Source organism: Mus pahari, chromosome 2, assembly GCF_900095145.1.
Source record: "Mus pahari chromosome 2, PAHARI_EIJ_v1.1, whole genome shotgun sequence".
Lineage (NCBI taxonomy): Eukaryota > Metazoa > Chordata > Mammalia > Rodentia > Muridae > Mus > Mus pahari.
Genome location: NC_034591.1, coordinates 141,068,121 through 141,090,704, shown reverse-complemented (window position 1 = coordinate 141,090,704; position 22,584 = coordinate 141,068,121). Strand labels below are relative to the sequence as shown.

The 22,584-nt window shown below is 45.3% G+C and overlaps 1 protein-coding gene across 6 annotated transcripts in view; it reads right to left on the bottom strand.

Moving 5' to 3' along the window:
• The window catches only part of Ano2 (anoctamin 2), a 339,560-nt gene that overhangs the window by 46,350 nt on the left and 270,626 nt on the right, over positions 1 to 22,584 (bottom strand). For all 6 annotated transcript variants that reach the window (XM_021190379.1, XM_021190380.1, XM_021190381.1 and 3 more), the window contains 3 exons: positions 7,644 to 7,755; positions 4,997 to 5,054; positions 4,747 to 4,847 (listed from right to left, as the gene is read on the bottom strand). In XM_021190379.1, the coding sequence (XP_021046038.1) occupies positions 4,747 to 4,847; positions 4,997 to 5,054; positions 7,644 to 7,755 (271 nt within the window). The remainder of the gene's footprint in view (positions 1 to 4,746; positions 4,848 to 4,996; positions 5,055 to 7,643; positions 7,756 to 22,584) is intronic.

Below are 22,584 nucleotides of genomic sequence, written 5' to 3'. Positions count from 1 at the left end.
CCCAGCAACCACATGGTGGCTCACAACCAACTATAATGAGATCTTGACAGCCTTTTCTGGTGTGTGTGAAGACAGCTACAGTGTACTCATATATAATGATAAATATATCTTTTTTTAAAAAAGAGAAATAAAATTGATATTAGAAGCAGATGCTGAGCTAGAGAGCCAATCACTCATTATTCTATTGCTACTATGGGGTTTCTCATTACTCATATTTAGCACAATCACCGACTTAATTTCCCAACTTGCTTCTGTTTTCCAGAGTTAAATCTGGCTTGTCAGATTTACTTACTTAATTCATATGGGCAAAAGTTGGACATTGGCTCTAGAGTAAGGATCAGATGACCTGTGACCCAAAAGCCCACAGGCCAAGAATAGAGAAGAAAGGCAGTGTTTCTGAGCAGAGTGCTGTCGGTGACAATCGTAAACGTGCTCAAAATACATCCATGACACTTCCTAAAGTGGCTCTTCCTTCTTCTGATGTCCATATTTTCTATGTAGATGTGCATTTATCCCAAGCTATTTTCATTACATAACATATTGGAGGCAACACTCCCCTAACTTTCTGAAGTTCACACAAAGAATAAGCACACAACCTGGAAACGAATCCAGATAGGTTAGCCTTTGTACTTCTGTTCCACTGAAGGGAGTGAATATCATCAGCTATATCCTTTAACTCACATGACTCTTCCTCTGTCATTTTTCTTTTGACTAGAAAAGATTCCTTTTAAATTTGCTTATTTCCTATTTCCCAGCTATGCCGGACATTAGGACACTGCCAGGTATTTGGTTTTTGATTTTGTTCTTATCAAGTATGATCTTGAGTGGTTAAGTGTAACATCCATTTACCATAAACATAATGATTTCATTTGACCAAACTCAAAACACAATCTATAGGATGACAAAGAACTTCAGGCATGGTGGTCGATTCTCTGATCCACGAGCTAGAAGTTCCCTACATCTCCATGCCATGTGGGCACACATATCCTCTATCAGACTGGAAACTAAAATGAGAGCACTGTGATGTAGCTCAATGGGCATGAGCCCAGCATCCATGGAACCTTGAGTTCAGTCCCCGGTACCACTAGCTAAAATGAAGAAGCATGGTTTGAAGCAGAGTGACTTCCATGAGGAATATGCAGAGACAAGCTGCATTCAGCGAGAGGTAGTTCACGAGGTCTGAAGCTTGTAAGGTAGCTACCTCATAGATAACTATAAAGACACCACATTCATCCAGAGACATAGGCAGTAAGACTTAGAGTAAGAGCCCTGCATGCAACTTTGTTAATTATTATGCAGTTGCCCTTGATTAAAGTGCAGCATACTTTTAAATACATATGCAATAAACATAAACAAGAAAATTCATTTTTAAAGGCTAGCCAGCATGTGTGTTTTTCATCTGTCAGGAAGCTGATGGAGCTGATGGACAGAGAACATGCCAACACATTGTCACACATATGCCTGAGCTGTTGTCTCTCTTAACTTCTTAAAAGCTTATGAATTCAGAAAGAATGTGCTATGTGGTAGATAAGATGTTCAGAAATGGAAACATGGGCATTATGTGGCTATAAGTTGTCTACAGTTCCAACCAGAAGAGAACAGCGATGCCCTACAAAAACAGGTGTCTTCTCCAGATGTTTGATGCACATGAAGACTTTCCTTGGCAGCTTTGCTAGAGAACTTAGTTGCATAGCTTCAAAAGGACCAGATGTGGCTTCAGCATCATCTGTCTGTACTCTGGATGTTGGTCCATAACAAATGTTGTCTTTAAGATGTTGTGTGCCTACAGAACAAAATACATCTGCTTCTCTAGCTTTAATTTGACTATCACTGAATGACTGTTAGTTAGAAAATAGGGAGAGAATGAATCTTCAAGATCTGAATTTCTCAAGGTTACCAGTCTTACTGATAATTAGAAGCTTATTTAGGTAGGATGGGACACCCAGACACTGATATTCCCACCAATCCTCCTCTAAGAAAAAGCACATAAACACACACACACACACACACACACACACACACACACACACAAGGTTGTTCCAGTATGTAAGCAGAAAAATGTTTTTGAGTGTTCTACCTAATGAATGGAGTGTGATGGATGTCTTAGTTAGGGTTTCTATTGTTGCAAAAGAACACCATGACCACAAAGCAAGTTGGGAGTAAAGGGCTTATCCAGCTTATACTTTTACAGCACTGTTCATTGTCAAAGGAAGTCAGGACAGAAACTCAAACATGACAGAAATCTGGAGGCAGGAACTGATGCAGAGATCATGGAGGGATGCTATTTACTGACTTGCTCATCATGGCTTGCTCAGCCTGTTTTCTTATAGAACCCAGGACCACCAGCCCAGATGTGGCCCTACCCACAAGGGAACCCTTCCTTCCTTCCTTCCTTCCTTCCTTCCTTCCTTCCTTCCTTCCTTCCTTCCTTCCTTCCTTCCTTCCTTCTTTCCTTCCTTTTTTCCTACAGACTTTTTTTTTAATCTGTGAAATTTATACACACGAGTGCTCTATTTTCATGTGTGCTTGCCTGATAGGAGAGAGCATCAGATCCCATTACAGATGGCTGTGAGTGGTTGATGGGAATTGAACTCCTGACCTCTGGAAGAGTGGTCAGTACCCTTGACTGCTGAGGCATCTCTCTAGCCCAACCTGGGGACTTTTTATAGAGTGACAGACCCCCTAATTTCATGGAAGCAGATGGCTTTGATGTGACATTTTCTTGGAGAAAGAGGTTGACCTGTATCTTTTTTTTCTACTAAGCCTATTCAATCCGATGAACCCAGAACTGAGTGCCAGTCATACTTTTGAAAAATGGTCTAGCTCTTGCCATTGGCATCTCTCTTCATGTCTCAAAGCCTTGACTTGCCATCTTGGAGACTTTACTCCTCCATTTGTAGCACCTCTGGGTCAGCTATGAGGTGCTTGAGGCCTGAGTGAATGTGCTGCTTGTTCAGGGAAGTATCTGAAGAAAAGAGGTCCCTTAAACAAAACGATGACCTTCTAAGAGGCAGTGGTGATACAGGCATACACTAGAAGAAATCCTGCTGTGTTGAAGCTTGACACTCAGACTATTCTTTTTCAAATTTCTGGTGACATTTGTATTATACAGAGAGCACTTAGTCATATGAAGAATTTTTTTTAACAGAAATCTAAGCTCTAAGAAGATGAGAACCATTTCAATATGGTTCCCCCTCCATAGCTAAGGCATAGGAGCCAAGAAGAGGCACCAGGGGCATTCCCTTAAGTCTTGTGAAGTATGGATAAAATCATTCCTGGCCATGGTACACAGGGTCTGATTCTCTGACTCTTAAAGAATATTCCAGTGGCCACTTTATATTTAAATGGATTCCTTTGCTGCATAAACTTGCCAGAGGGAGTTCCAAAGGCTGCAATTAAGAATCTTGGGCAGTAAATGTGCAAATTCAGTTGGAAAGAAAGAGATTAACCAGCTTTTCTTTCCTGGAAGATTTCTTGGAGGCATAATGTGTATGATGAAACTCCAGCGGGAAGACAGACTCACAGGATCTTGAACTGCCCCTGTGAGGACTGGATCTGTGAGGACTGTGAGGAGCCAGGTATCTGACAAGAGAATGGACAATCTCGTAAATGTTCAAGAGATCTAGCCCCGTTGTTACTTATCCCTGCCACCTCTGGTGCTCCTTGGCTCTGTGACACAGGGCTAGCTAAAAATAGCCCCAAAGTGATTCCTCTAAAAAAAACAAAAACAAAAACAAAAACAAACAAACAAAAAACACAAACAACTAAAAAAGAGGGCTGGGTAAAAGCTCAGCTGATAAAGCACGAGGACCAGAGTTCAATCCCCAGATCTGACATCAAAAGGCAAGTAAAGTAGCTTCTAATAACAGCACCGTCGGGAGAAGAAACAGGCAGATTCCTAGCACTTGCCAGCAAGTCGCCCTCACCTGCTTGGAAAGTTCCAGGCCAGTGAGAGACCCTGTCTCAAAAAACAGAGTGGAGAGCCTCTGCGAAGAAGTTTACCCCTGGCCTCCAGATACACTCGCATATTGGTATACCTCTACATGCACCCACACATAAGTATATCCCACATGCATTCACACACATGTACACCTGCACATACAAACACACAACATACATACATACACACATATATACATACACACACAGATATACATACATATAATACAAAACAAAGGGAAAAAACAAAAAATAAATAAATAAATAAATAAATAAAAAACCCCAAAGGGCTAGAAGGGAAAGACAGAAGATATAATACATTTTTGGATGCCTAATTTGATTATTTTTTTTTCCTTGTTTGCTAGTTTTGTTTTGTTCCCATTTTGGTAGCTGCTGGTAAGAATTCAGTTTCATGACCATTTCAATCTATAAAATGTGCATAAAGCCTGGGGTTTTGCCAGGTATTCATGCCTCCCCTCCTAAGATCCTGTATTCCGCATTCAGTTGTCAGAGTTTATTAAAGGACTGCATCAGACTCCCCTATTCATCTTCCCACCCTAGCTGTCCCCTCCTACTTACCCAACGGGGTCTAAGTTATCCCTTAGTTCTGCCCTTTATTTTTATGTATATTTGAGCATGTGGTAGCCCTTTCTGAGCTACAACATCTCAGCCCAGATGGGGAAACAAAGTAAGTAGAAGACAGTTCCTGGCCACTGGAAGGGCAGTGGACAGCGACGTCACATGGAACGGGGCGGGGCTGTGAAAACTTCATGTCCAGAAGAGACAGAGAAACCGATCATCACTTACGGGACTCCAATCTCAAAGATATTGTTCTGGATCAGCTGCTTGCCCAACATGATGATGCTGAGTTGTATGCACAGCTCCATGAGACAGCCTCCCGGAGCACACTGCAGAGGGAGAGGAGAGACAGGAACAGTCAGACCCTGCAGGCTCTGGAGAAATGACTACGACTGTGATGAGAAAAGAAAGGGGGCTGGGGTGAGGGAAACCTACTAACTGTTAGCCAAGCATCAACTTAGCCAGGGGCCGTACTTACCTCTTCCATTCGGTAACCGTCAAACACGTAGACATAGCTTCCGGGTCTGCCCACAAACCTGAAAGAAAAAATGTGTGCTAAGAGTCAGAGGAAGCAAGGCCACTGCGGTGTGATCCCACACCCCATGTGAAACAGCTGTCACTCAGTGTCCTCGTGGAATGAACTGGCTAGGGAGGTCCCAAGTCACACAAGGACAGTTCACACCCATTATCTGTTAGCGAATGTCTATAATACTTATGGTTCCGTTCTTTAGGAGCTGCATATCTGGGCGTAGGGAGAGAGCTGAAAACGGGATGAAGCTGAGTGTGGTGAGGGGCTGAGATGCTGATGAGTGTGTGTGTGTGTGTGTGTGTGTGTGTGTGTGTGTGTGCATGTGCGTATGTGTGTGACTTCTGGGTGCCTTTTTTTCCTCCACTGGTGTCAAAGACTGCATCTGGATTGCAGCTCTTTCTTTGGTAAGGATTTATGACTTGCCAGGAAACTGAGGGTGAGTCTGACCAATGGTGGAGGCACCCTTGCTTCAGAAAAAGAGGCATCTTGCCTTTTTACTGCAAATGTTCTAAGGAAGGGATGCAGCCTGCCCCACTCCTCTTCTGGATTGAATGTATTTTATTGAGGGACGAAGAGAGAGGGAAAGTGGCAGAAGGTGAGGAAAAAGCCAATCACAGAGCCAAGCAGGTGATCACAGGGTCCCACTTCCTTGAAATGTGCACAGCTGGTCCATTATCCATTCATCCATTCAATCTCTACTCATTCATTCAACATCACTGAGATCTTTTTCTGTGAAGTCTTCTTGTTTTCCTGATGATGACAGAGCCTTTTCTTCCCCCTCCCTTCCCTTCTCTTCCTTTCCTTTCTTTCTTTTCCATGCTAGGTTTTGAACCTAGAGCTTTGCATGTGCTGGGTCGGTCCTGTACTGCACTTCATGCCCAGCTCACCCATCCCTTTCCTGTATCTCTTACTGTGTCATTTACCACAGATTAGAGTAGCACTGTTGCCAAGTCTACCCTGTCCAGTGTATCACAAATCCAAGCCTTGGAACATTTTGTCTGCAATGCCTTGTGTATGTAATTTGCCTTGGATATGAAATCTAGCTAGAAATACCAGGAAGGTGTGTATGTGTGTGTGTGTGTGTGTGTGTGTGTGTGTGTGTGTGTGTGTGTGTGTGTATTCATTAATTTGTGCAGTATCTTTGCTTCTATAATGTCATAAGAGCTAAAAGCAGAGGTCTTTGAGGGGTTCATGTTTTGGGGTTACAAACACATCTAAAAAAATCACATCTGAATCATGAACATTCTTTGTGGTACTACACAAGCCTTTAGTCCTAAGGAAGCAACTTGATAATGGTTGCTTTGAGTCTGATAGGACATTTCCCTGCAGGTAGTCAACTGGCCCAATATGCCACATGTACACACACACACACGCACACATACACACACACACACACACACACACACGCACACACACACGGTTTTAGAAGAAGTTTTACATCCAAATCTATTTTATAATAAAGAACTTTAACTGAGCGTATGTGGGGGCACTTGTGATCCTAGTACTTTGGAGGCAGAGGCCAGCAGAGCATAAACTGAAGTTAAGCCTGAGCTATATAATGAGCTTGAGTATAGCAGAGACTTCATGGTGATGTTCTGTTTCAAGGAAACAAATCAATGTCAAACAGAAAGGACCTCCCAACCCTATTCCCTTGGCATTTGTCAAGGATCCCCAAGTTCTTAGAATTTCCATAGTGATAGGGACATCTTTGTTATTTTTTGTGGGCTCTGGAAACTATTGCCTACATTTATACTCGTGAGATTATGCAGGAGGAGGACAGGAGAGGCCTGGGCTCTGAGCCATTGGACAGTATTCTGTTGACTTCAGTGAGGGGAGGAGACAGGAGTCTGAGCTTAATCTCAGGGTATAGTCACACAATTTAATAAAATATGCCTGAGGAAAGAGGTCATGGGTGAGCTTGGTTGAAGCACATGGATGTTCCAGGAGGGTAAGGTGTCCCTAGCACATGGGAGCTTCAGGATCAGGGCCCTCTGGGACATCATCTGTGAGCCACTCCTGCTTGCTGTTTTTTCGCTCCTTTAAACCACAATAAGACTGTGAGTATGAGCATTTCACATTTGCAAATTCTGTGAGTTATTCTAGGGAATTATAGAATTAGAGGAGGCAGTGGGAACCCTGGAATTCATAGCCAGAGGGTCGGAACCGCAAATGTCCTGAGTGATCCAGAGCATCTGGCTGGGGTAGGAAGGGAGAACAGTCTTGTGACTCCCATCTGTGAAGCCTGTATCAAAGCCACATAGTCAGCACCAAACTGTACCATGTGATCGTGGAGCCTCTGGCCAGACACATAGTCCTCTTCAGCTTCATTGTCAAGGGCATTAACTCTTCTAAGATTCTCCCTTCATGGTCTTGCTCAAAGTCTCCTGTAGTTGCCATGGATATTTGATTCTGAGGATGAAAATCCATTTCTTCATGGGTAACCAGGTGGGAAATAGTTCGTCCCAGCCGAGGAAAAAGAAGAGGATGAGGATGGGAACTAACAACAGGGACAGAATGACCCTACTTGTCTGGATAATGGAGGACCAAGTCAGTAGTGAATTGTACCAATTGCTACAGGTGCTACTGTCATACTCACCTCCCCTTGAAAAAGGCCACATAGAAGATGGGGGAGTAGGCATTGACAAACTTGAGCAAGAAAGCTTTGAGGATCAACCGTTCTTCAAAAGTCTGTTCTGTTTTCGGAACCTCTGCAAGGAAAGAGCAAAGCCGACTAGAATGAAATGAGAAGGGCTTTCTTTTCCTTTATTTTTAAGTATGTGTGTGTGTGTGTGTGTGTGTGTGTGTGTGTGTGCACTTGCATGCACATGTGTGCATCTGGGAATGCACATACATTCAGAGAGCAGAAGACAGCATTACATCTCTTGGAGCTGCCGGCACAAGAGTTTGTAAACCACGTGATATAGGTGCTGAAAACCAAACTCCAGTTGTCTGCAGGAGCGTGTGCTCTTAATGGGTGAGTGAAGCCATCTCTCCAGCCCAGAGGTAAGAGTTTTGACCTTGGCATGAGTCCTGCCTCTCATGTTACAACGCTGGAGCAGAAATCAAGTGACCTGTAGCACATGAGAACTGGATGGATTCATATGGGAGATGCCAAACAGTTTGCTAGGTAATCTTTCCGTCTGATCTTCCTACTGCTCTTCCTACTTCCTAATCAGTGTGGTCATTCTGTATCCACAGAGGAGAGCTTGAGCAGGGAAAGCCTCTGGCCCCCACACTTTCTTGGTCCAGGGAAAGTCAGCCAGCCTTCATGTCTATAATTTCCATAAAATGGTACTCAAACAAAACTGATAGGGCATCTGAATTGTTTATCTCCTCCTCCAATTTTATCACCAAGGCATGTATCTGTAAGTCCTGGGAGAGGCTGAGAGGCCTCCCGATTGTCCACTCAAATAGTGAAAGGTACACTAGAAAAGGTACAGAGAAAATATGGCTGAGCCCATGCCTCAAACCCATATGTCACAGCTTCAGTGTATTCAGTCATGTATCAGCAGAGAAATTGGTCAACATCTTTAGCAGGGCTTGGAAGATTGGGCCAAAACCTCTCTGGTTCCCTCAGAAGGTTGAGGATGCTGAAAGACTCAGGTTGAGCAGGGTGTGGCATGCTTTGATGGAGATCCCACAGACTGCGGCAGATAAATGACTTGGTGACAAAGGGAACTGGGTATTGTTAATCCATGTGTACTGCTAAACAAGCTATCACCAACTAGTTAGATTATAAAACACCGGAAGCCCATTTCTGAAAATTCTGGAAACTGGAAAGATGAGATCAAGGTCAACTCAGTACCTATCCATGAGCCTCTCCTCATCTGTGAGTCCCTGCATTCTTCAACACTCAGGCTCCATCTCCTCCCAGAAGGGCCTGCTCCACAGAAGGCACCGCATGGTTATGCCCCACTGTGGTGAGAAGCAGTCAACTCCTGGGGCCTCTGTTCTAAATTCACTTATTAAGCCACTGCTTCGTGACCTAAGTCATCTCTTCTCAAATGTCCCACCCCATAACACTGTTTCCTTGTGATGCAGGATTTGTGCTGGATAGTTTTATGTCAACTTAATACAGGATACATTCATCTAAGAGGAGGGACTCTCCATGAAGAAAGTGATTCACTAAGATCAAGTTGTAGGGCAGTCGATAAGGTATTTTCTCAACTAGTAACTGACTAGGAAGGGCCTAGCCCATGTGGGTGGTACCATCTCTGGGCTGGTGGACCTGGGTTCTAGAAGAAGCCAGAATGAGCAAGACACAATGAGCAAGCCAGTAAGCAGCTTCTCTGTGGCCTCTGCATCAGCTCCTGCCTCCAGGTACCTGCCCTGCTTGAGTTCCTGTTCTTACTTCCTTTGGTGATGAACAATGACATGGAAATGTAAGCCAAATAAGCTCTTTCCTCCAGAACTTCCTTTTGGTCATGGTGTTTTATCACAGCAATAGAAGCCCTAAGACAGGATTTCTGCAGATGAATTTGAGGGGTTGGGACACAAATACTAGAATCGTAGCACATGGCCATACTCATAAGGGTCAAGACTAACTTTGCATCATTTAGAAATGTAAGTATAAAAGTGGGCTGAGGCCAGGGAATAGTGCCAGGACCACACACAGGATGCATCCAATTTGCATATATTCACCCTGCATAGGAAAGATGAACTGAGACCTGCTCTCCCCTCTGGCCTGCCCTTCCCTGACCTCTCTCCTCATGTACAAGTCCTTGCATTCTTTAACATTCAAGTTAAATCTCCTCCCAGAAGTTTTTTCCAGATGTCTCCCGTTGGCACCCTTTTTTTTTCCTGTTTTCTTATATGAACTTAATATCTTCCTATATTAACTACCCATATTTATGCCTTTTAAAAACTATGCTGATGCCAAGAGGCACTTGCTGACAGGAGCCTAGTATAGCTGTCCCCAAGAGGCTCTGCCAGAGCCTGACCAATACAGATGTGGGTGCATGCAGTCAACCATCGGACTGTGCATGGGGACTGACTGCAATGGAGGAGTTAGGGGAAGGACTGAAGGAGCTGAAGGGGTTTGCAACCCCATAGGAGGAACAACAATATCAACCAACCAGACCCCACAAAGCTCCCAGGGACTAAACCACCAACCAAAGAGTACACATGGAGGGACCCATGGCTCCAGCTTCCTAGGTAGCAGAAGATGGTCTTATCTGGCATCAGTGGGAGAGGAGCTCCTTGGTCTTGGGAAGGCTCGATGCCCCAGTGAAGGTATGAACCCAAATTGCTCATACTGAATGGGCTATTATGGGGTGGTCCTAGTTGGAAGAAGTCACTGGAGGGATGTCTTTGAAGGATGCCCCCACTCAGGCCCCTTCTTGTCTACCAGTCTCTGTCCTGGCTGAGTTTGGATCCTCAGCTCCCATGCCAAAAAGCTGAGCTTTGTGCCACGATTTCATAATCCTAGTGCAGACAAATGAGTTGGAGGAGGTTGCTGGCCAGTCAGCCTAGCAAATCAGTGAGCTGCAGAGTCAGTGAGAGCTGATCTCAAAAGACAGGATGGGGAATAATCAAGAAGTATATCTGACATCCACAACCTCTGTCCCCATACCATGCTTACATATGTATACCTACTTTTACACACACACACACACACACACACACACACAGAGAGAGAGAGAGAGAGAGACAGACAGACAGACAGACAGAGACCGAGAGACAGAGACAAAGAGTCAGAGACAGAGATAGGGGACAGGGAGAATCTTAGATTTGCACTCAGGCTGATGGGCTAGATAACGGAGTCGTGCTTGAAGTTGGGCCTAGAGAAACATATAGAGACTGTCCACAGTGTCTAGTTGTATCCAGTGCTCAAATGGAAAGAGACTGAGGTAAGGCCCAAATAGCGTGGGGAAAAGGGTGGAGAGAAAAGGGGAAGAGAAGGGAGGGGGAAGAGAAGGAGAAACATGGAGGGGAGAAAGGAGGGAAAAGGCAAGGAAGGGAAGAAAAGGAAGAAAACAGTAGATTTTTCTCTTTAGAAAGGAAGAAAGGAATAAAGAGAGAGAGAAAGAGAAAGGGGGTTGAAGGGAGAGAAGGAACTTGATCCTCTGCCCAGAGTGTCTGCCGCATTCAATTCAAAAGCAACCTGCCCTCTACTCCTCTCTTTGAAATAGTTTTTGGGCAAGAAAATTAAAACAAATGTCACCTAAAAATAAGTAATGAGACCTGAGGGTCTGAGAATTTGGAATGCTTATCTTGTGACTCTGTGTAGAGGAGGATTAGGATGAGGTAAGGGGCGACACGTGTCTTTAATTTCCTTTTATAATCCCCTTTGAACTGACTGTGCTCAGATCTCCCGGTCCCTACAGGAATTTCCTCTGTGCTCTCTGAGAAAAAAAAATAAAAAGAGGAATCTGGTGTTTTCCGATCTCTTCACTCCAACGAGGAAAGTGGCTTTCTCCCTCCACAGTGACAAATCCCAGGCTTGGCGATTATTTATTGGTTTTATTTTTTAAAGCAGCCTGCACTAGGCTTTTAGGGCTGTCCGCTACCATAAATAATGGGCATTTTCAATAAACAGTCCAAATCTACTTGATAGGCCACTAAATCACTTGGGTTTCCTGCCTTGCGAAGCCTTGCGGCCACATTGACATTTGAGTGAGACCTCTAGGTAGACAGGGCCTCAGGAAAGAAAGCAAAGAGTAAGGGATTGGGACAGTGTGGCTGGGGAAGGGTCTTGGGAGGCAATGCTGGGGACTGTGGTTGGGCTTTTGGGTCTTTCAGAAGCCAGCCCAGGCAGCTTCTCCTGCCTACTACAGAAATGGTGAGACTGCTATGTGCTGGAAAGTATTAAAGACATTTTCAGGGTCCACATGGGTGGGAAAATGTGTAAGGTCCCCCACAGCTATCTGTGTGTCAGGCCACTGGGCAGACTGAGATGTCTCCTGTGGTCTAAATTGGGCCTCATGAGAAACAGTCCAAATAAAGTGCCTTTAGATCCCGTTGCAATGGGGTTTATAAGGAGCATCCAATGTTAACAGGATGAGGAGGAAGGCTGGCCATGGTCCCACCTGCCTGAGAGAGCCAAGTGCCTTAGAGGTTGTCTGAAGGTTTCACCTGTTCCCAACCCATGGAAAGCATTCCTCTAGGACTTCATCTGGAACCAGGAAGGGACACTCTGACAGCATTTCCATACAGAGGACTTGCCTACCCACCCCTTTTTGTTAAGCGTCAAACCTCTGCTGTATTGTGTCACTAAAACACATGAGTGCTAATATCCCAGCTGTAAGCTGCCTTGGAAGATAATTAGTGTGAAAGCCCAGCGTTAGTCCCAGGAGGCCAACTTAGGACTAAACATCCCCAGAGCTCCCTCCTGATCACATGGAAACATCAGTTCTCAAGAAGATGCCTGGCGCACAATCTTGGGAAAGCTGCTTCTGGTAGCGGGACTCCCCAGGAGCCCAGCCAACAGAGCCATCAAGATGGCACCAAAACAAACCAGGACCATGTCTCCATATGCTTCAGCTGGGTCAGGCCTGGCACTGGGGCTCCAGAAGCCCTTCTCAGCCTCTTCCTGGGGTGGACGAGCTTCCACAAGCAGCAATGTTTCCTGACAGCCTAGACAGCCAATCTTCCCTCTACTCAGATGTGCAGGTGGAAGAGCTGGCTGAATCTCGGGTGTGTGTGATAGTGTTGCCTTGCCCGACTCCTGGGAAGGGAGTCCCCTCCTGGAAGCCACCAGCTGGGTAATTAGGCAGCCAGTAGATTGGCTAAGGGAGCTGGGAATGCCTCAAAGGGTGTTCCCTTCTGTAGGAAGTTCAGGGAACCCTGACAGTGGCAGCCTTTCACCTGAGGTCCTGTGGAAGGAGAATGTCATCCTCAAAAAGTTCAGCTACCTCACGAGTTCCACGGAGTGGAGGGACTTTCCTGTTAGGCCAGCAGTTTTTACTATGGAAAGGAGAGGCTGCTGTCTAATCTATGTTGTATAGTATGTGTATCACCTATGTGATATCGTACGTGGTACAGCAAGGAGACTCAGAGCCAGGGTTGTCATACCCCAGAGGCCCCCTTGCTTAAGTGGATGTTGTGATGACTTCCCCCCAGCCAGAACTGGGATTTGACTCACTGGGGTCAAAGGTTATGGTTCTAATAAAGATGTCATTGGCAATGAAGAGGCATGAAGGGAACGTGGTGTCACCAGACCAACCCTGAGTGGGCTGTAATTATGAAGAGGGAAAAGTCTTCAGATGTATAGGAGAGCAAGGCGACTGCAGAGAGCCACACCCCAATTCAGAACTTCCTGCTGCCCTGGTCCTAAATATCAGATCTAGGGCAACTTATGCCCCAGGAAGTGCTTAACCATTGAGCCACAGCCTCAATGCTTCTTTTTCTTTCCTTTTCCTTTTTGTCTTGAAAGAAGGTGTCATTAAATTGTTCTTGAACTCATGATCCTCCTGCCTCAGCCTCCCAAATAGACAGGATTACAGGGGGTTATGCTGGCTGCACACCTTCTGCTCTGACAAGGTGAAGGCAATGGCAGGAACCTGGGAAGGCTCCCTAGGCTATATGTAGAGGGCATTCTTGGGAAAGGAACTGCTCATACAAAGAAGGTGGTTCATAGAATGACTATAGGGGAGGAAAGATACTTCTAAAGAATCGAGGCGCCAACTCTATGGGGAGCTTTGACTCAAGCAAGGAGCAGAGACCGTAGCACTCCTGTGCTGTCAGCAAGGCTTGGCACACCTAGACAATGAAACTGCAAAGAGATATCGTAGTCTCAAGCCATCTCAGTGCACACAGTGTGACAGTACCAGCTGTAGCAGCTCAGTCTACAGTTAATCCACCAGCTTCTGGAGAGACTGATGGTAAAGGGCTAGATCTGGTAGAGAATTTAAATGTAATTTTTAAAAATGAGGCAAGCTGAACTGAATTTAGCCTGTGTGTGTGTGTGTGTGTGTGTGTGTGTGTGTGTGTGTGTGTGTGTACAGATGCCTACATATACCAGAAGAGGGCATGGGATCCTCATATCATCAAGATATGAGAAATCTCACCACATACACCTATCCAGGCCATCCACCATGCCTTCCCCACTGGGATGGGCAGAAAATGGAAGCCAGAGTAAGCCTTTCTTCTTCTAAATTGACTATCAAATATTTTTGCCACTGCAAGATGTCATGCAAATTTAATACAATTCAGCTCTCTAATATGATTAAGCCTAAGCCCTTTTAGATACTCAAGGTTTTCTCCATTTTTGACTATATGCAATTTATTCTTTGCACCTAATTAAACTTAAGAATAAAGTTTGGGAAAAAAATGGTCAACAAGGTTCTTTGTCTAGAAACAAGTAATATAAATAAATAAAATGGGGAAATTAAGGTTGCCTACACCATTGGCACTGTTCTGGGGTTAAATATGCATATGCTCTCCATTTGTGGTGGTCCAGCTGGTGATACTTGATCTTCACAGTTGATAAAAGCCATACTCAGAAGAAATTATGCTTTGGATAATGTCCTTTTCCTGGATGAGGGATTTACAGTGAGGCAACAGGCTCAAGGAAGAGAGAACAGAAAGGAGGGCCACCTTCCTTTTGCTGGCAGTAAGTTCCCATTTGTCTCAAAGCAGGCTGTTTGTCTTCACCTCCAGGCCGCTCCTCCTTTCCCATTTCCACACTAAGACAATGGGGCTGGGGACCAACCCTACCCCAAGAAACCAGCATGTGCTCCTGAACCTGTGCTGAGACAGGGGACTCTCTCCTGGCTGGTTCTGTACCCCTGCACCGAGATGGGGGACTCTCTCCTGGCTGGTTCTGNCTGGTTCTGCACCCCTGCACCGAGACAGGGGACTCTCTCCTGGCTGGTTCTGTACCCCTGCACCGAGATGGGGGACTCTCTCCTGGCTGGTTCTGCACCCCTCCACCGAGACAGGGGATCCTATTAGTAGCCGTTTCCAAACTTGTAGACCCGATTCCAGTGTCCGAAAATACACATTGATAACCTGGAACTAACAGAAGACAGAAAGGACATCACTGGTAAGAACCTAGAAAAGCCCAGACCCCCCTTAAACTACTTGCTCCAGAGCTCCATCTCTTCCCAAGGAATCTAACACTTACCAATAAACCTCTCTTCACTTTCTCTTAGCTATTTCTCTGTCTTTTAATTTTTTAATTGGAGGGAGAAAAGAACCATTTGTCAGCTATTATCATAGAACTGTGGGCACTGAGTGTAAGCCACAACTTCTCATTAGCCACATGATCCTGAGGGGAACCAACTGACACTGTATAGCATGCTATGTTTGATGTCCCTTACATGGGGGACATTAAATTTCCTTTAAACTCATGGTATTTTCAACAACTAATGAGTTTATTGAGCTACAGGCCCATCATACATTAAGAACATTTGTTTTACTATACTGAAAATCCTTATATCTGTACTATATGTGCACACACATGCACATAGACACATATACATATGAAGTGCTTTGTCCACTTGGATTTCTAAACCTCTTCAGCAGTGCCATAAGTAAAGTCAAAGAAATCACCAATTGGAAACTGTAAAGACACTGTGGAAACTGTTGGGTAGCAACTTCCTTGAATTCAAACATTCCTTCTCAGGAAGTTCCTGAAACATACAAGCCCTTCCTAGAGGTTACATATATACATGTGCATTCACACACACACACACACACACACACACACACACACACACACACACATATATATATATATATACACACATACTGTATATGTATCATATATGTAATATATATGTGCATTAATAATTCCTGGGAAGAGAGCAGAAGAGACTTCTGGCAGGTTGTGCAGGGAGCTCTAGGGATATAGCTTCCATGAATCATCACCTACACTAGGGTGGCCTCTGTGGTCATGTAACTGCCTTTGACTCACTCCTGTTCCTGTAAGTAATCCCACACCGCATATCTTATAAGCAGCTCCAGTAAGCTTACTGGTTCATGAACCTAGACTGGGATGGAATAGTTCCTTTCATCCTTGTCTGTGCCATACATGGTGTAAATGAACATTTGTTTATGTCTCCCCAAGAAGAATACAATAGAAAACAGGCATGCTGATACACGCCTGTACACTTGGAGGCTGAAGCAGAGGACTGTGAGTTGGAAGCCAACCTGTGCTATACGACGAGTTCACACCCAGCCCGGGCTACATGGTGAGACCCTATCTAAAGAACCAAAACAAGCAACCCAAAGTTCAGCCATCAACATCACCAACAAAAGGTTACGTGGGGCAAAGTGTGCACCATATACGAGCGCCTGGAGTGGGGCGTGGAAGGCAGCACGCAATGACAGTGCATCTTGGGTCTTTCCCCCTTTGCGTTTAGCCCTGCCCCATCTAAGATCACTGGGGCAGTGACAAGCAGGTGTGAGCCATGGCAACACTTGTTCAAACAACTTGTAAGTATCGTGGCTTCCTTAAGAATTGGTGACATTGACTTGACTGGGTTGTGCCGTGGTTTTAATGCCCGTATAAGGCCAGCCCTGCAACTCGGAGAGAGAAAATGGAGACAGCTGGAAGGATTACGAAGCTTTGCATGCTAGCAGTTTTGCACATGGGTTTGAAGAGAAAGGAAGGAAACAGAGGAGGAACTGAGCTGAAGTTAGAGATGTCTTATACAGCTAGCAGAGGGCATCATCATTAGCCTAGATCTGCGACCAACCTGCCTCTCCACTTTGCTCCTTCTAGGCCGGGCCAGACCTGTGCCTCTGTTGATGACAAGATTGCAGTGGTCAAAACCCCTTCGCATTATTAAATGCATGGGCTCAGAAGTGCCTTGCTTCAAAGGCCCTGGATCCTTACACAGGAAGAAGGAAACCTGAAACTGCTCAGCTAGGTTCCCCTTGTCTCCGAGCCTCTTGCCATGCCTAAGCCATGTGCTGTCTACCTGTAGGACTAGAGTCCTAATGCCCTGGCCAGGTCTTATCTGCTTCTTCCACTAGGACCCATACCTTTTCCCCATAGCTATTACCTCTCTAAGAAAGAATATGTCACTGAAGATTAAAACAGATGCCATCCCCTTCTTACTGAAACCTCATTTCTGGTATATGCTGAAGAATCTGGATATGCACATGGTCCAAAGTGCTTTGACTGGCCAAGTGCACACTCAGACAAGACTTCCAGGCTCCAGCCACTTCTCTATATACTCCTAGTTTCAGCTAAGCCCTTGCTTCACCAATGACATGCTATCTTCAGGGGATGCAGCTTTTTGCAGACAACCCGTTACATTGTTAGTATGGCAACTGGAGAGGCGACCACAGCTTTTATCTAGCCACAGCTGAGTTGATCGCCTTCAAGGCACTTAGCAAATTTGTCTTTTGTCATAAACATTATGGCGAGCATAGCCTGCAGATAGCCCGATTGGCCCTCCATCACCCAGCCTGGAGGAAGTGCTCAGTAACTTCTTAGGGTTGTTTGTACCAGCTGTTTGCACCTGGCAAGCAGAGCACACAGTCACAGGCTCGACAACTCTCAGGAGATCTGGGGCAGGAAGCCAGATGGGCACTAGACCTCGTGTGAGAACGGCTGGGCGAATCCCTCAGCTTGGCACATTTGTCATTCCATTAAGTGGCATTATCAATGGTTCTGTGTCTCCACAGAAGTTGCTCTGAAGTCCTGAAGACACCCCTCTGCCTGTGGTTATATCAGTAACCTAAACTGTGTGAGTATCTATCTTCTGTTAATGTGTGTCCTTTGCCACTAGGAAACCTAAAGTCCTGACATTCTTGTTGCCTCCTATCCATATCTTTTTGGGACAACTTTGTGTTTGCCTCTCAACTTTGTGTTTGCCTCACTACTTACTGGAAGCTTTTTTAGGTAAGCTGAGTTGAGACCATGGATACAGGCAAACACACGGTAGCCTCTGTTGTGGCTGGCAGTACACGTAGCCTGTGGGTAAGCTGGGAACACTTTATTTGAGAAGGTTGGATCCAGGAGGAAATGCATTTCACAGTGACATCTGCAGATGTGTGCTAAGATCACCAAGAGCAGGTACTGGCCCTGAGATCCAAGAGCCACTGGCCTCAAGGGTTCTGCAGTCTGAGTGGAGTCAGGAGCACATACCTGTCCCAACAGAAGGGCATTTCATGCTAATCAGTGGTGGTGGTGAGGCTGTCACCATGACATAATACCTGGCAGAAACAATTTAAAATATGGGAAGAGTTTGTTCTGGCTATAATTTCAGAGCTTTCAGTTGCATCAAAGAACAGTGTCTTACATCAGGGTGGCCAGGTAACAAAAATAATGCCTATGTTAGCTGCCTTTCTTCTTTCTCCTTCTTCATCCTCTGGAATGACACTGCTTATATTGAGGTTGGATCTTCCCTTTATTTAGTCCCTTCTGGAAACACTCTCACAGCTACGCCTTGGAGTGTGCTTGATTATTCTGCCAAGCAATTCTTAACTTAAGCAAGTGACAACTGGGATGGACAGTGACATGTATTTATATATTTCCTGTTTGAACTTCCTCCACTAGTGAGCTGGGTGCAGAAGCAATGATGGCACTTCTGCTAGGGGACCCCCCCAACCCTCATTTCCTCCCGACATACTGTCCTCCGGGGCTTCCATCAGTCTGGTCCTTCAGTAACTGTATGTAGCCAAGAGTCATCTCTAATATTAAACATGTAATGAGAGCAAAAATTCATAAGCTATATTAAACAACTAGAATGTAAGCATGAACGTGTGGCTTCAGCATAGCTGAGTCTAATTTATCTTCATCAGATTAGAAGCAATAAGATGAGATAATGTATGATCAGCATCCAAGCACCTTTCCCTTCTTGCTTATTTTCAATTGTAGCCATGTGTATTTTCTGCTCCAATTTCCCACCTTTCCTCCCTAGGTCCTGGTTGGTAATTTCCCCCTTCTCATTCATATCACAACTACAGCCCGGTCAGTCAGATAGGAATGTTCCTGAACACCTTAGGTCCAAAGTGCATGGCCCCAGACCACTCTGCACTGCAACACATCTTTCTTACACTCTATGCAGTGTTTTTACTTATTTTTTGTTGACCCCTTATTTCACGACAGGCATGATGACATCAGGAGTGTACAGGGTTCTTGTCACCTGTCATATTGTAAGAATTGTGACTGGTACAAAGAGCCGATGGATGAATGGGTGAGTGAAAGATTCAAAAAGGAGGAAAATCACCAAGGGCTGAGTGGCCAAGAAGTGGTTTGGAAGGAGGCAGTCTTCTTATGGCCAGGCACAAGGAATGGAACACATAGGGCAGCCTGGGAGGATCATGATTGAATGCATTGACTGCAGTACAAGAATACGTTGAGAAGAAGATAGTTGAGAACCTCAAGCATTGGGCTGTGTGTTACCTAAGGGCAATGGGCAGCTCTCCAAGAAGAATGATCAGCAGTAATACATCAAATTCAGGCTCTGATGACTGCAAAGACACTGACAAACTAGAGACTGATAGAGAGGGGTGAAGGACTGGGGAAGAATCATAAGACCACGAGAAGAGTACAGCAGGGTAATAATCTATGAAGCAAATTGGAATGATGGATTCATACAACTTTGTCTAGCAGAGTTCCCTGCTGCTCAATGCTGCATGGTCTAGGATACAAGGGAGAGGGAGCCAAGTCCAGATCTCAAAGGCTTTGTCTGCTAGCGCCCTGATTCAGTGGTCTCCACTCCACAGCAGGATCTCTCTGAGTCTCCTGGGAACATCAAGCCTAAATTAGTCAAGAACAGCTCAATATCCACATGGAGTCATTCCTGAGTCAGGACTCAGCACACCATTGCATGTTGATGGTTAGAGACTTAGACCAAATGGCACAGGGGGGCTGTATCTTCAAGGCAGAACCTGAGTTTGAACCTTTGTTAAGTGAAAATGCACTTCCCTGAAGCCATATAGTGCTTATGAAGATAATGCGGTCTAAAAGGAATCGTGTGTGTGTGTGTGTGTGTGTGTGTGTGTGTGTGTGTGTGTGTGTGTGAGATTAAAAACAAATTAAGGGTATGCTCTCTTTTCTGCAACATTTCGGGAATGGTTTAACAAGCTAGAGGAGGCTGAGATTTCTGGGTAAGGAAGAGAGTTAGAAACAGTAGCCATAGGCTCATAATATGTAAATGTGGGTATGCACACTCTTTTGTGTCTGTGTGAGGTGCCAATAATTGAATCTGGGGTCTCATGCATGCTAGGAAAGTGATCTTCCACTGAGCCACACCCCAGCTCTGTGGTTCATTTTGTTCATGACCTTAAACAACAGTTTATGTCCAGATTTACACATGGGAAGTGTTCACTAAATATGTACTAATAAATCTTTGAAAATTATGAATATTGTCCACCTTCTCTTCTATATTGCATTAGAAAATAAAATATCCATAGGACCATGAAGGCATGACTACACCATCACTGGCTTCTTGCTTCCCTCATCTCCTCTTCCTGCTCATACTCTCACTAATCTTTACAGTACCCATGGTTGTCTCCTGCCTCTATTCCTTGACATCCCATGATCCTTCCTGAGGAAGTTTGCAAACATAAACCTACATCATATCACTCTTCAAAAATTCTACTACAGTGCTGGGCTGGGGGTCAACAGGGGCATTCTTTTCTGCTTCTGCTGTTTCTTCTACATGGAGCCAACTAAAGGCCTTACCTTGAACTTGACACACCCGGCTAGTCTCTCCTCAGGCAAGGAGGATCACTTGCTTTGTGGGGCACCCTGCAAGATGATCCTGACCTTCCTCGTCTGCCTACTGCCCTCACTCCTCTGATGGGAGCAAAGTGCCTGGAGTGAGGGTGTCCTGTGTCCCTCTAGGACTCAACCCTTCCAGACATCTCCCGTGCACTGTGACCTTCCATCAGGAATCCCAATCTGTGAGCAACTCACTAGTATGAAACTTTCTAGACTCTGTTTTCGAGTTACCTGGCACAGGGAAGCAGCTTTCTGCTTTAAAGCTCACATGCTGACTGCTGTCCACCTCTGTCTTGATTGTACTTCTATCTGGTATCTCTAGTAACATGCTGTAGCATGTTCTGTGGACTCGTGGGCCAGACTGTTCATTGGAGCCCATGCAAAAATCATGTATTCCACTGTTTATGAAAGTAAACAGAATCCTCACCTGACACATAAGGTCCTCTACCAAAAGATAAAGGTAGGTACTGTCAACTCCCTGCACTCAGCTTCCCATTCCACTGTGCCCTGGGTCTACCCTGGGTTCTATTTCACCCACCACAGAAGGGCTCTCTGGTCTCCTATAAATGTGTTGTGCTTTCCCTCCTCTGGATATCCAGCTTGTTCTTCTACTCTGCTGGCATTTACATCCGCCGAAAGTCTTGCAAGCTATCCAAGTGTCCCACGGGCCACTTCTTACTGTGCCTTCCTGATCTCTCCCTTCATTGGCATTTCCTTAGTTTGTTTCTTTGCCTGGAACGTCTTCTCTGCTTACCATTCTTCCCTTCATACATGCCTGCTGGGCACAGTACTCTGCTATGAGGTGCCCACCTCCAAGCCTCCCTAGGTACTCCGGAGAGTGGGACACTCCCCTAATGTTCCACAGAACATGGTACTGCATATTACCAAAGACACTGAGTTCAAAACACTCTTGGATTTTTCTCAAGAAGCCTATGAGGGAATGTCAGCAATGCCACCTGGGTAGATGCTCTGAGGGAGCAGAGCTGTCTCTCACATTTGGAGGTTAAGCACCTCCACCAGCAGGGACAACAAAGGCAGATACCACTGTGCGAACCTCACGGTAGAGGCCATGCTGCGGAGAGGCACCTACAGAGGCTCCCCCAGAACATTCATGGCCTCGCAGGAATACTGAGTGTGCTGTCACAAAGGCAGTGGACTGGACATCACATCAGACTCAACTTTCCCAGGAGGCTAATGAGAGGCTGGGATGACCAGTCCATAGGACAAAAAAAGAACACTCCAAGTCAAAGATGAAGGAGTGCATCCAGGCCATCCAGATTAAGCAAACCACGGAAGGGTCTCTGTGTTGGCCCTCCCCCACCCAATGATCAGGAATGCCTGAATGTGTCTCAGGCAACAGCAGTTCCCGGCTCAAATGACACATCTGAATGTGAGGGCCATGACATTTTCCTCACTGGCTTGGAGCTTGGGAAGTCTGATATGCCTCTTTGAAGTCTGCTTAGAGCCCGGGGAATGTGAGGGCTTGAGAGGAGAGATAAGACCCTCTTGGGCTCAAGTGTCAAGAAGCTTTTCTTCCCTTTAGACAGGCTGCTGGGAAAGTAGGAGAGCTCAGGTCCTGCAGATTCAAACAGGAAATGATGACTCTGCCTTGCTTCTATGGTAAGGTGAAAAATTAGACCTTGTAGATTAAACAGAGGCGAGAGTGAGCTCTCTGTCACACAAGAAAATCAATACAATCACTTGGTCTTCTGAGCATGCATGACACAGGCAGGATTCCTGCCGGCTTAAGGGAGGCCCTTTGGCAGACCCCAAATGCCACCATACTTCGTCATTCTTACAACTCAAACATACAGACTCCTGTTCCATCCCATCTGTCATTTTGGGTCATTCCTATCAAACACCTCGCACACAGGGGGTTGACCATATTCAAGATGCAAGACAAAGGATTTGT